This window comes from Hesperophylax consimilis, chromosome 28 (assembly GCF_061612785.1).
Source record: "Hesperophylax consimilis isolate HC1 chromosome 28, BYU_Hcon_1.0, whole genome shotgun sequence".
NCBI classification, from domain to species: domain Eukaryota; kingdom Metazoa; phylum Arthropoda; class Insecta; order Trichoptera; family Limnephilidae; genus Hesperophylax; species Hesperophylax consimilis.
Window position 1 is genome coordinate 11,957,044 of NC_142863.1, and position 12,985 is coordinate 11,970,028.

At 33.4% G+C, this 12,985-nt stretch overlaps 2 protein-coding genes across 2 annotated transcripts; both read left to right on the forward strand.

Moving 5' to 3' along the window:
- Positions 1-1,056: 1,056 nt before the first annotated feature.
- LOC149410175 (solute carrier family 2, facilitated glucose transporter member 8-like) lies at positions 1,057-8,147 on the forward strand. Its single transcript, XM_089648958.1, has 6 exons — positions 1,057-1,160; positions 3,357-3,467; positions 5,228-5,343; positions 7,192-7,339; positions 7,706-7,881; positions 8,130-8,147. The coding sequence occupies exons 1-6, from the start codon at positions 1,082-1,084 to the stop codon at positions 8,145-8,147; spliced, it is 648 nt and encodes a 215-aa protein (XP_089505084.1). The 5' UTR covers positions 1,057-1,081.
- Positions 8,148-10,706: 2,559 nt separating this feature from the next.
- On the forward strand, positions 10,707-12,194 carry LOC149410176 (trehalose transporter 1-like protein). The gene is made up of 3 exons (XM_089648959.1): positions 10,707-10,832; positions 11,609-11,695; positions 11,898-12,194. Exons 1-3 carry the CDS (start codon positions 10,707-10,709, stop codon positions 12,030-12,032), a joined length of 348 nt encoding a protein of 115 aa, XP_089505085.1. The 3' UTR covers positions 12,033-12,194.
- Positions 12,195-12,985: the final 791 nt, after the last annotated feature.

The following is a 12,985-nucleotide window of genomic DNA, read 5'->3' on the forward strand; positions in this document are numbered from 1 at the left end:
GAAGAGGGTCCAATTTTCATGGAGGCTTATGTGTTGTAGGGGAGGAATTTTCCATCCCTGCGAACACATATGCAAAGCCTTAGAAAAAAAAAATTAAACATCGGTCATAGCCCAGAGAGAAGAAAATTCTATATTTGTTTTAAACAAACAAAAAGGAATTATATAAAATTACTCTCACACCCAAAAAGGTGAAACATTACAAGTATAAGAGGTATTTTAAATGTTCCAATGTGAGAACAGTTTATTTGGTGCATTTTAATGGTGCACGTGCACAGTCTCCAGAAAAACAAATAGGTACTATTTACAAATAGTAACCTTGCATATAGCACCATGCTGATTGAAGTTGGGGGACTTTATGATTAAGCCCACGTAAAAATACTTGGTTGCTGAAATTTATAAACATCGCGATGACAGCAGTTTGATTTTGCAAAAATATATATTAGTCTATTAATATCACAACAACACGTATATAACACGTATATCTATGCTTACGACCTTTATACTAACTACGTGCTAAGCTTGATATAACAACCAAGAGACGATAAAGAGCGAATGATATATCGGGCCTTAATAATTTGTCGCATTTTGCAATAAAACAAATCGCAGAAAAATGTTTATCATCCGAAAACTGACATTTTGGCATTCTAAACACGTGCCTGAATATTTCTTTGGTCGATTATAATTTAAATTGGGACAGTTTATATTTTTTGTACTATTTTAATTGGTACCAACGGTATATTAGCGCACTCTGTACAGATCTCGCACGTGCAATTAATTTAGATTAATTCACGAGGCCCATTGAAACGCTGTAAACACAAGTGATTGTAAACTCGACTACACAAGACAAGTGACCAAAATTAACTAAATTTTATTAATATTTCATAATCCTATAAAGTTATGATAATATTTTAAAAAAATAACCGATTACAAGTAACAAGAACCATCTAAACCAAATCAAAGTTAAAACATTAACTTCTTTAATGAAACGGTGATCGAGTTTAAGTTAGAAATTACGAAACGCAAGTTTCGGTTTTAGCTTTAATAAATAAGTTAGACTGAATTTAAAGTGATTTTTTTAATAATGTCTAAAGGAACTTCAAAGGTTTTAGTTACTGGAAATCGCGAGAGAGTTTTTACTCAATATCTGGCTGCTTTTACATGTAAGTAAACACTTTTTATAACTTCGTTTCTTCGTATCATCTGTAAAAAAGTGATGAAAAGTAATGAAAAGAGATAAAACCAAAACAAGGTTAAATAGAGTTTACTAAGAGTTACTAGTAGGTACATACTAAGAGTTTTTTAATCGCTTACCTACTGATATTTTTTGTATTTTAATCTGTATTTTGCGCTTTAGACAAAGCTAAAATACATTTCATTGGAAAAACGTATCATAAAGGACAAGGCAAAATTTCACCGGGTGAACTGCTACGGTATTCTCATGTTCTCAACATGTGTAATGGGAAAGTTCATTATAATATTTGGGAAACGCTAGCAATGCATCATTTATTGTATATTCAGCTTGAAAATAGCTGTATATAAGAAGGCTACGTAGTAAGCGTTCAAAAAGAAGAAGAAGGCGGTTTGAAAGTGAGATTATGGTAAATAGATTAGATATAATGCTGCGCGCTAATATTTAAAAAAAAAATATAATTGATAGGCGTAAGTGAAAACATTTAACGAAGCGTGACTTATTAATCTCGACTTTTCTCTACTTTCTATAAATATAATACGCATGTATTATATATTTAAACTTTTCTGAAGAAAATTTCTAAATGAAAATCCGTTACGTAATTTAGAAGGACTAAGCGCAAACAGGCAGACGCGGATAGCAAGATTATTTTATACCATTTTAGAGATAGAGCAAAATTCTATAGACAAATGACTTTAGTAGCATTTAAAGAAACACTGTATTTTTTGTTTCTATAACATGCTACAGAAACAGATGAGCTTTTTATAATTTTCGTAGCAAAGTTTGTGATTTTTAATTACTAATTCATCGTCTAGAAAAATAAAAAAATAAATCTGGTGCTTATCTCTTATTTTATAGTAATATAAAATATTTACCGTTTTACATAAAATATTTTTAAGGTATGGTCCTGTTTTTATTAATTTTAAATATAAATAACGTACATACATAGGGATCCTTCTAGAAATATTTAAGATTTTAGTAATACGTTCATCAGAAATCATTAAAATGTGAGCGTCGACCTAACCCCCGTTATTCGAGTTTTATGTCGCCTTGTTTCCTTTTTTATATTTATATTATATTTGTATTATTTATTTATTATTTTGAAAGGCATCGCTGGCAAGCGAAAAATTATTTGTTATATTGTTAACGATAATTTTATGAAAAGAAAGTTTTCAGAAATCATTTTAACCCCATGTAAGACAGAACTGAGTCTACGCTTAATCCAGCCTTTTTAAAATTTGTAATAATAACCTTAGAAGAGTCCCAACTGCTCTCAATTGTCTAGCAACGAAGCCAGTGAGACATGGCATCTCCAATTGTGGTAAAGTGAGGCTTAAGGTGGTGTGGAGGGGAAAGAGAGAGGAAAGAAGAAGTACCTGGCTATTCATTTCTGGTCACCAAACACGGCTTATGCCATTTCAAATAAAGACCATAATTCTGAATGGTGGTCTTTCACCGGGGTGATACTGAGAGCATCCTCCACTCTGGAAGGTGTAACAAATGATTTAATTGTGAAAAAAATAGTAAATTATGTTATATTTACTCGGATTCGTAGTCAAGAGCCTTACCACTCGACCACGGTGGCCGTCAGTTGTATCCCAGATGTTGAATTATTAATTCCAGTAAAAAATAAAAATATTGTTAATGTTCAGTGTTCACGTTCTATTTTATTGAATTTTTCAAAACTCGCAAAGCGATCAACATCTGAAGAGGTACGCGTGACGTCATACGTACCTCGGTTTCGTCGACAATAATAACAGAAAAAGTACAATCCCACATGGGTCGGTAAGAAACAAAAAACCCAATTTAAATATTTAGCAAAATTTCTAAAAAAAAATTCTATTGAAATAATTTAAAAATCGCAGTAGTGGTAAACCTGTGTGCGAATATACGTAGCACAACTTGGAACAAAATTATCTGCAGTCTTGATAAACGCGGCCGGTCAACCCGTGAGATAGCCGCTTAAGTGCTGTCAGAACCCGCCGACCAATCACAGGGCGTTTGAGTGTCTCACGGTTTTAATCTTTTTAAATATCGATTTATTAATTCTACTTATAAAAAAAACTTATATTTTTCACTCACTTTCTTTTTTGACGTATATTTTTTTAAATAAAATTCTGAAAAATCTTTCCCCAATCCAATCTTGACCCCTATTTTATATTTGCAGGTAGTTTTCTAGCTTTCATATACGGCCAAAGCGTTGGCTGGAGTTCAGCGGCTGTTCCTCAATTTGAACAAGGCATCCTTCCTGAAGGTCCTGTGACCCAGCCTCTTTTAGGTATGTATCAAATCACATTTTTTATAAAAACCAGCTCTTCGGAGATTGTTAATTGTTAGATTGAGAGAGGAAAACAATTGTCCAAAGTCGGGAGAATATGGCAGATATACTGAAACTTCTCATTTGATTAACTGTCAGCTCCCAATTAACACAAGCCAATAACAATTATAAAAAAAGCAGAAGTATTCATTTTATATTATTATATTTATATTCAATAATACAATAATTTTGGCATACCTAAACGTGACAATGACGTTGGGAAAAAATAAACCTTATGACTTATTTAAACTTATGTATCAACACATTTCGTCATTCCTGAACATATAATTTCGTTTCGTATTTTTATTTATTCTTTCTTACCAAGCTTCATTTGTTGAACCAATTTTAATAATATTTTTATCTCTTCATATGAAGCGGTTACTTTGTGATGTGACCTTATAATTTAAAATTAAACAATAACTTTGTAAACATCACTTATGGGTAAATACTTAATGCCGACCGGGTTTCGCTACAACCGTAGCTTCATCAGGGCAGTATAATACTAGAAGAAATACTACAATCGCTACAACCGTAGCTTCATCAGGGCAGTATAAGTGATGTTTACAAAGTTATTGTTTAATTTTAAAATATTTTTATCATTCAATTCATTCAAAAAAATCATTCAAAAAAAAAATATTCATAAATAATGTATGCTGTGTAATAATTAGGTATGTGTAATATTAGGTGCGTGACAGCTGTCTCGCCTTCCGAAGGCATTATAAAATTTGTGGCGAGACCACTTACAGACGATCTATTTATATTATTTCAGTTTATGAAAAATATTTGTATCTATTTAAAATATTATAACGATTTGCTTTTATTTTGACTACTGGTGCGTGCCCCTATCATTAATTTCCAAGCAAATTGTTGGAAATTATTAAATGTAAAGTTTCTGTTATTGTATTGTTAAAATTTGGCCAAAGGTTTGTTAAAGCGGGGGAAATTGACGTTTACAAATTGATAATTCGGAAAAATTAGGGGTTTTTATGCATAATTATACTAACGTGTATTATGGTCTATATTCGAACTCAGTTTAAACATTATAGTTATTTATTTTGGGGGTATTATGCCGTGTTATGCTATCTCCTTATTTAGACGATATTTCGGACAGCATTACAGTGTCCAGAAGTCGGCAGATATGTACAAATTGTTTTTTTTTTTTAATTTTCTAGATTCTTATTTGCCATGAGGTGGAAAAACATTGTTACTGTTCTTTATACATATAAAGATTTCCAGTTGAGGCACGAGTCCATAGTCAGGCCCAGATATTTTACTTCATCTTTCCATTCAATGACAAGTCCTCCCATTTCGATGTTGAAGTCAGGTGTTTCCGTCCAATTCCTCGTGTACATTAGGGCATCGGTTTTAGTGTAATTTAGTTTCAGGCGCCATTTTTTGTAGTACTCTACGACCGCGTCGACCGCCCTCTGTGAGTATATATTGGCCATGTTTGCTTTGAGTGAGGAAACATCTGCATAAATTTTCAGGTTGCATCAGTATTATTTTTTTTGTTTTATTAATTTCCAACTGCTCTAAAACATTAAGTTCATGGCCTTTATTTTGTACATGTGTTACACAGTTGGCTTATTATTATCATTGAGTGAGTAAACATTATTTCCTTTTTACAATTCCTAATTTCTCCACTGTGTGTTCCTAGGGAAGGGTTCAGGAAGATCCTTTGATGTTCTTTTAACGCTATTGTTGTGTGTGTGTTTTAAAAGGATGGATTGGAGGTGCACCTTGCCTGGGTGCTTTGTTTACTTCGCCTCTTCCTGGGATCATTGCTGATATAAAAGGAAGGAAGTTTACAGCATACCTTGTTGGCCTTGCGTTCCTTGTAAGTAACAATCTTATCAATGAAGGAACATCAAAATACCAAATAAATTCCATCACACCTTACTTAAACGCCACTGGATATTTAAGTACTCCGTCTCGTTCCAGCAGCACAGTAACAGACGAGACAGAGGGAGTACTACGTGATCGGTCACGACGTATAGCAGTGTGATTAGTGGTGACGTGTGATAGAATCTTATTTTATTAACATTACAGTTGACATCAATTTAAGGTATTTAATATTTTACCTACCAACGCTTAACGCTGCGCCGTCAGTTATTTCATCATAATTTAGATCAAAATAATTTAATCAAACAAATTTTCCGATCCAAGTTTAGAAGTTCAAATACGTAGCTAATAATATAATAGTACCTCGACTAGTAGAAATTAATATTAAAGCCCACCATAAATTAATCAGTCTTCTTATCTTGAATGTATTTATAAAACCTACCGGCGTTGAAGGTTGTAGATATCACTTAAATCACCTGATACTCAAAAAACATATCATATAAAGTCTAGTTTGTATGTTTTATTTTATTTAAGTTTACGCCCAGCTGGTAACATCGTATTACTTGACATTTCTGAATGTTTAAAAATAAAGCATGCTGTTCACACCATTGGTATAGTTGATCTAAATTAGTCTGTAAAATTTGAAAATCATATGCTTTTCGTACCCTTATAATTATATTTAGGTCGTCTTCAAATAGTGGGACTTGTAAATCATTTAATTTATTAAAAATATCAAGAACAATAAATTAAAAAATATATTGGCCCGAGGTGGGACCCTTGAGGAACCCCACTCGTGATCATAAATGTTATAATATAATACTGTACAAAATTAATCTTTACAATAAGTTTCTTATTACTAAGATAACTGATAATCCAACGATCCGAGTCTATATTTACGCATATATGATTATGGATTTAATGTCGAGCCTTGTCAAATACCTTACTAAAATCGGTGTACATTGTGTCCACTTACTGTTTAAGGCCAAGGAATTCGGATAAGTAAATTTCATAAATTTTCATGATTACGGCAAGTTGGTTAGGAACAATAATATTTTTGATATGTTTTACAATGCTATCTAGAACTGATTTCTCAAAAAATATGTAAAGAAGATATTTTACAATTCGATGTGTAGTTTGACATATCGCCTTTATCGTCTTTTTATGAATAAGCTTAAAATATCTCTTTTGAACTCACTTAAAAAGATGAGTTATATGATATAAAAAATTCTCGAATATCGTTGTCAAATTGTCAGGAGCCACACATTTTAAGATAAAAATTATGGCGAGAAATTAAAATAATACAATAAAAGCAGGTGATAATCCAGAATTAAGTTTATGGAGCTGTGGTAGGGCATTTATGGAGGGAAAGACGAATCGATATAACTAGGTTGTACCAGGCTGCACTTTGCGGGGAGAAAATTACATTTATGATTGTCGACCTTTGATATGAGAAGGCGTCAGAAGAAGAAGACCTGAAAGTATTATTAGCCTACAACCAGAGGGCAGGTAGAATTAAAATTGAGGAAAGTTGGAAAGACTGGAGTGACCAACTAGACGTCTTGTTTCCGGAATATCCAAGAGTACCTTGTGCGAAAATCGCTCCACTGGCATACCGGAGTTATGTCAAAATTGTCCAAGCCACCTCAACTTTGACTTTTCTTTAGTTAGCAGGGGTTTGAAACCAATCAAATCTCAGATTCGCGGCCTTCTCACTTGATTCCATTCGAAGTCTGCTGCCATTCCTATCACATATCTCATGTTGGCACCCTAGACCATGGAACGCACCCTTCCATTGATAAAATTTATGCTTTGTCACCAATAGTAACGTATACATGGTTTTTAGGTGAACTGGGCAATTTTGCTACCAGCGCAGAGTTTTTGGATAATTCTATTAGCCAGGTTTATTTCTGGCATGGGCGCGGCTGGTGCAATCACTGTGGTTTCCATCTACAACAATGAAGTGGCATCACCACTTAAAAGGGCTTCATTGGGTAATATGATTAAATTTCTGTTAAAAAATATGATATAATCTATAGTGTCATCTATTTACAAAAGAAAGGTACTTGGGTCCAATTCTTTTAATTTTGTACACGAATATTCTTGAACACCTCATTCACTCATCCTTAAAAGAATTTATACTTAAAAGGGATAGTATTAAACCTATTTCTGCTGCTAGAATTTTAAGATATCTAGTAGTCAAGTTAAACTTAACCCGAAAAACTAAAATAATAAACTTAAGCTTTCTAATAATTATTAATTTTATTAAATAAGTAAATTGACTTGATTTTTAAATGTCTGTCCATTTTTCACGTTCTTCAAGCAAGAGTTCACTCTTATTTTCTTACTTTTCTTACCAGGAGGTCTGATGGTAATGGGATATGCATCAGGCGCACTCTGCGCTTATATCATCGGCTCCTGGTTATCCTACTCCAATGTGATCATATTTTACCTGGTCACCTGTGCCTTATTCTTCCCCGCCTGGTGGTTCATGCCTGAGTCGCCAGCCTATCTAGTGTTAAATGAAAATGACAAGGTAAGGTTTATTACTTACTCACCAGTATCTTCCTTTAATAAAAATAAATTATTTTGATTGTAACCTTTTAGTTATATTTCAAATTTTTCGATTAACTTGGATTGTTTCCTGCACAAAAGGGTGGTTCAACTGAAACATTCAGTTAAGAGTAATTGATTTCTATAATATCTCATACATAGTTGAAACTAGAGTCTGTTTTTCAGGTGTATCATTTGAGTCTGTAGAAACAAAAATACTTCTTTTTGTAGAAAACTGCACTCATGTAGACATTTTTGCTAATTTATCTTATCTACCTAATCAAGATCTGCAGTAATAAATACCTTCCCGCAGCCCCCGTTTTACCTGATTATAACCTATTGTACTCCAAAATACTTTCAATTAAATGTGGCTTCTGTGATTTTTTAAATTGTTGTATTTTTTATGAATATATATATATTCTTCAATTGCAGGAAGCTTTGGAAGTTTTGCGGTGGCTGCTTGGTCCAAATGGAACACACGCACAAGATGCCTTGGAGAGACTAAAGAGGGAGCAAGCAGGAGCCGTAAAGTCCGCAACCCTAAAACAGTTTTGTAAGCATTCTTCTAATTAACACATAAAAACAATACATTTATTATTTTTACATATAGTGCTACTGCTAGATCGATGCCGCTTTACATTGACTTAACATTATCATATTATTTTTATTCATCATTGCTCTCTTCGTGCATATCTTTATAAGATATCTTAACCAGTTTTTGACCTCAAAAAAGGGTTTTAGAAGATTTTCCTTCTCTAGTTCCTTCGGGAGGTTTTTTTACATTTAGTTTGGACACATACATACATACTACCATTTAAAGTAAATCACAATACAATGTAACTGCTTTTACATAAATACAATCACCTGACGACTTTAATTCTCGTTTCAGTCAACAGCCGAGCAGCAGTGAAGGGTCTCATCCTCAGCATGATCCTAATGACTATCCAGACCTTCAGTGGGGTGTTTGCCGTTCTCTCGTACGCCAGTACCATCATCAGCAGGTCCGGGGGAGGTCTATCTCCGGAGACTGGCTCCCTCCTATATGGATCGCTGATGGTGGTCGGAAGCACCTTGCCTCCGATTATTGCTGATAGACTACCTAGAAGAGTGAGAATAATCTATACAAATTAACAAACTAGGTACTGATTTCACTGAAAATTTCAAAGTTCGTCCGTATTAGTTGAGCCAGGAGTGTTTAGAGATTGGTTTTAATGTTAGAGAAGTCGGGGACGCTCAAGGAAGACTTAACGCATTGTGTATTGTAATGGATGTTAGAGGAAGTCGGGAACGGTCGAGGAAGACATGGTAAGAACAAATTGATCAAATTCTTAAATGTTATAACATATTTAATGAACGACGAAAGGAGTATATGAAGAATGTATGATGTGGAAGCGAATGGATGAAGAAGTTGAGAACTCCAGAGGAGGACATAACACGATCAAGTGAAACAAATATTTAAAAAACCTTAACATTTTCAATTGTTAACAAAAATATTATTTCCACCTTAAAAATGCATTCATTCGGGTATTCCAGAATTCACAACCTCAAAACCTGAGCAAAGCCGGGTACACGTAAGCTAGTAAGATATAATTGATAATTAATAAGTACAATTATACATAATCATTAAAGAACAAGATAATACTTTTAAATCGAAACAAAACAGAAATTAAAAAGGTAACGGTGGCAACTGGAAATCGTACCCACGATCTTTGTCCTGCCGGGACAACCAACACCTTTTTTTCTCATATTTCAAACTCAAAATTAACTGAAATTATTTCAATTTTTTTTTGCTGCAATCCTTTTGTGTGACATAAAGTTTTTCACGAATTTATTTTTAACCTAGATAGTGTCTCTGGTTTATACTCCTACATATCCGATTTTTATTAATATGGGACACGCATCGACATTTCTAAAAGTCTTTAATGAACGTTTAATTTTATTGACGAAACGTTTAGCAATTATTATAATATCTATTTAAGATCTTGAACTCTTGTACGCATTTTCATCTGCCTGAAGTCAGTGGGACTATGACATTCCTAATTTGGTAAGGTTTTCGAGTGGTTAGGAGAATGGAAATCGGTAAAACGAAGGCTGAGAAGTATCTGTATCTTGAGATTTGTAAATTAGCTAGCCCTTAAATGAACATTATTAATTAAATATTTATGGTGGTTATTTTGTGAGGCACATAGCTTTATTTTTTATCTTCCTTCTTAGCCAATATTTCAGATGGCTTGATTCTTTTAGCCGTGAAAACCTTAAATCATGTTAATTTTGATTGAATCACTGAACGTATGAAGGCATCACACAGATAAGGTAATACTGTATAACAATATTATTCAATGACCGAAGTCGTTAAAAAGGATTCAATTTAATGTACCTGCTCGCTCCATACGCTCTTCTTTCCTATCCAAAGTGAATCGAACCAAAATAAACTATAAACAAAGTTCTTGCTTGAACAGACTATGTAATCGTTACAATAACATGATATCAAAAGTGGACATTTTCAAATGCTAGTGTTTTTCTGGCATATCGTGAGTAGCTTTGTTGTTGTTGTTATTGTCTTTTTATTGTTATATTTTAATGGTTTTCATTTTATATAATTCGACTCTATTTTTTTTTTAAATTTCTTAACACAGAGGAAATCTCAAATTGTTTGTATTTTTGGTACAGTGAAAAAAAGTAAATGAATATCTAACAGAACTTTTCGTTTTTTTATTTCAGGTCATTCTTGGAATATCCTGTACAATGCTGTCAACGGGGATGGCAATTCTTGGAACCTTTCAATACCTCCGAACCCAGGGACTGGATATGTCTGAACCAGGAAGCCTGCTTGGCTTCATGCCAATCGTGGTGCTTGCTGTAACCGTCTTTTTCCATTTCATAGGTCTGGGCTCTGTGGCATACCTCACAATTACGGAACTCTTTTCTGATGAGGTGAAGTAAAATTATATCTATTTATACTGTAATGTATATTTTATTAATTATAATAATTACGTTTAAATTTATTAATTGTATTAATTTTACTAATTGCAACTAACTAACTAACCATCACGCCGTTTCCCCGCAGGGTTAGGCAGAGAAGACGGACCGCCAAACAACTCGGTCTTGGCACACACTCCTTGCCTCAATCACATTCATACATCGTCTCATACATACTCTTCTATTATTCTGACTCTTGACATGGCCCGACTCGAGTATCTGATTCACTTGATTGTGCCATGTCTTCCTCGGGCGTCCCCGACTTCTGCTACCATTCACATTTGCATCGTATATTCTCCTTACACTCCTTTCTTCGCTCATTTGCTCTACATGCCCAAACCTTACTCATTACGCTTACATCAGCCTTGCACTTTTTGCGGAACCCACATTCCTCACACGATCATACATGGTTTTACCACACGTACGCCTCAGAGATCTCATTTCAACAGCATTCAATCTACTTTCATCTACTAAGTGTACTAATTGTATTAATTGTATTAATCGTATTAATTGTATTAATCGCATTAATTGTGTTAATCTTATCAATTGCATTAAATGTATCAATTGTATTAATCGTATCAATAATTCTCTGCTATCTAAGTTCTTCATCATTCCACGATGTGGTATTAGGAGTAGTTAAAATATTATTAGGTTAGGTTAACCTGGGAATGTTTGCATTTTTATTTCTAGATAACTCCAGGTGGTTTGATATGATTTTAATTTGATTATAGACACGAGGACTCGCTGGATCTTTGATAGCCGTGGTGATCTGGGGCACATCCTTTATTTTACTGCAGTTCTTTGGAATAGCAATCGAGGTAATAGCAAATCTACTGAGGCCTAAAGTTAATTTTGAAAAGAACGTTGTTTTAAATCTAAATAACCAAAAAAAAAATCTCAGTGGTTCTTTCAAGCAGAGAGTATGTTATAAGTCTGTAAATATTTAATAACAGCCAAAGGGTGAACCTTCACTTTTTTATTTCAATGGGTAAATTCATATAATTCGTGTGTTTGTTGCAGGCTCTTGGTGATCACACAGTCTTCTTCTTCTTTTCCTCCGTTTGCGCATTTGGTCTGTTCTTCACCTGCGTCATTCTTCCAGAAACACGTGGGAAAAGTCCTGAAGAAATGGCGGTCATCTTGTCAAAACGATGAAGTAATGTTCAGTCTGACAAGTAAATGAAGAAAAAAATTCTTTTAAATGACAAAACTAAGAACATTCAAATGAAGTAAATTGATCAGTTTAAAAGACACAATGTTGCATTTGGAAGGTTTCCAAAACTTTTTGGTTTTGCTAATTTACTAAGAATCTCTTCAAATTATTGGTGAATTGTACAAATGAATTAACAGGTTTACTGATTTAGTACACTGAAAATATATTACCATGATATCGCAACACGTGTTCAAACACATGCATTTTTATAGTTTGGTATAAAAGTTGTTCAAAAATTCGTAGTACACGGAGAAAAATTAATATTGGTAATTTATTAAGGATCGTGTTCCGACATCGTGATGATACATTCGTGGCTTAGTAAAATTTTATCAGGAAACCTGTAAATTCAATTGTTAAAGGTCTGCATTCCATTTTTTAACCACGTAACCAATAATTTGTAACATAGTGAAACTATGAAAGTAGTTATTTGTCAAATATTTATTAACAATAAAAACAAATTATGCGCACTATTAGGATGGGTTTTCATAGAATTTGCACAATTCATCAAATTTCATCGTTCATTTACGAGTTCCATGAAAGTCCTATTAAAGTTCTGTTAATATATCATTATAGGCCAGTTACTTAACAGAACTGAAATAATAACCTAACATGAAAAGAACTTTAACAGAACTTATGTTTGAAATCGGAAGAATTGTTCAAATTCTCTGAAATAACCCATCATTAGTTGTAGGTGGCTGTTAAAGGAAAAAAACACTTTTAGTAGAACACATTACTCGATTACTTGAATTTGTATGATAAGATAATTAATAAATGTTATAAACACATATCATCCAAGGCTTTTTCTTTACAATTTTGATATCTGATATTACATATTATGTCAACTGATGACTTGAGAAAGAGAAAACTGTATCGCAGTTGCTTACATTGCTCTATG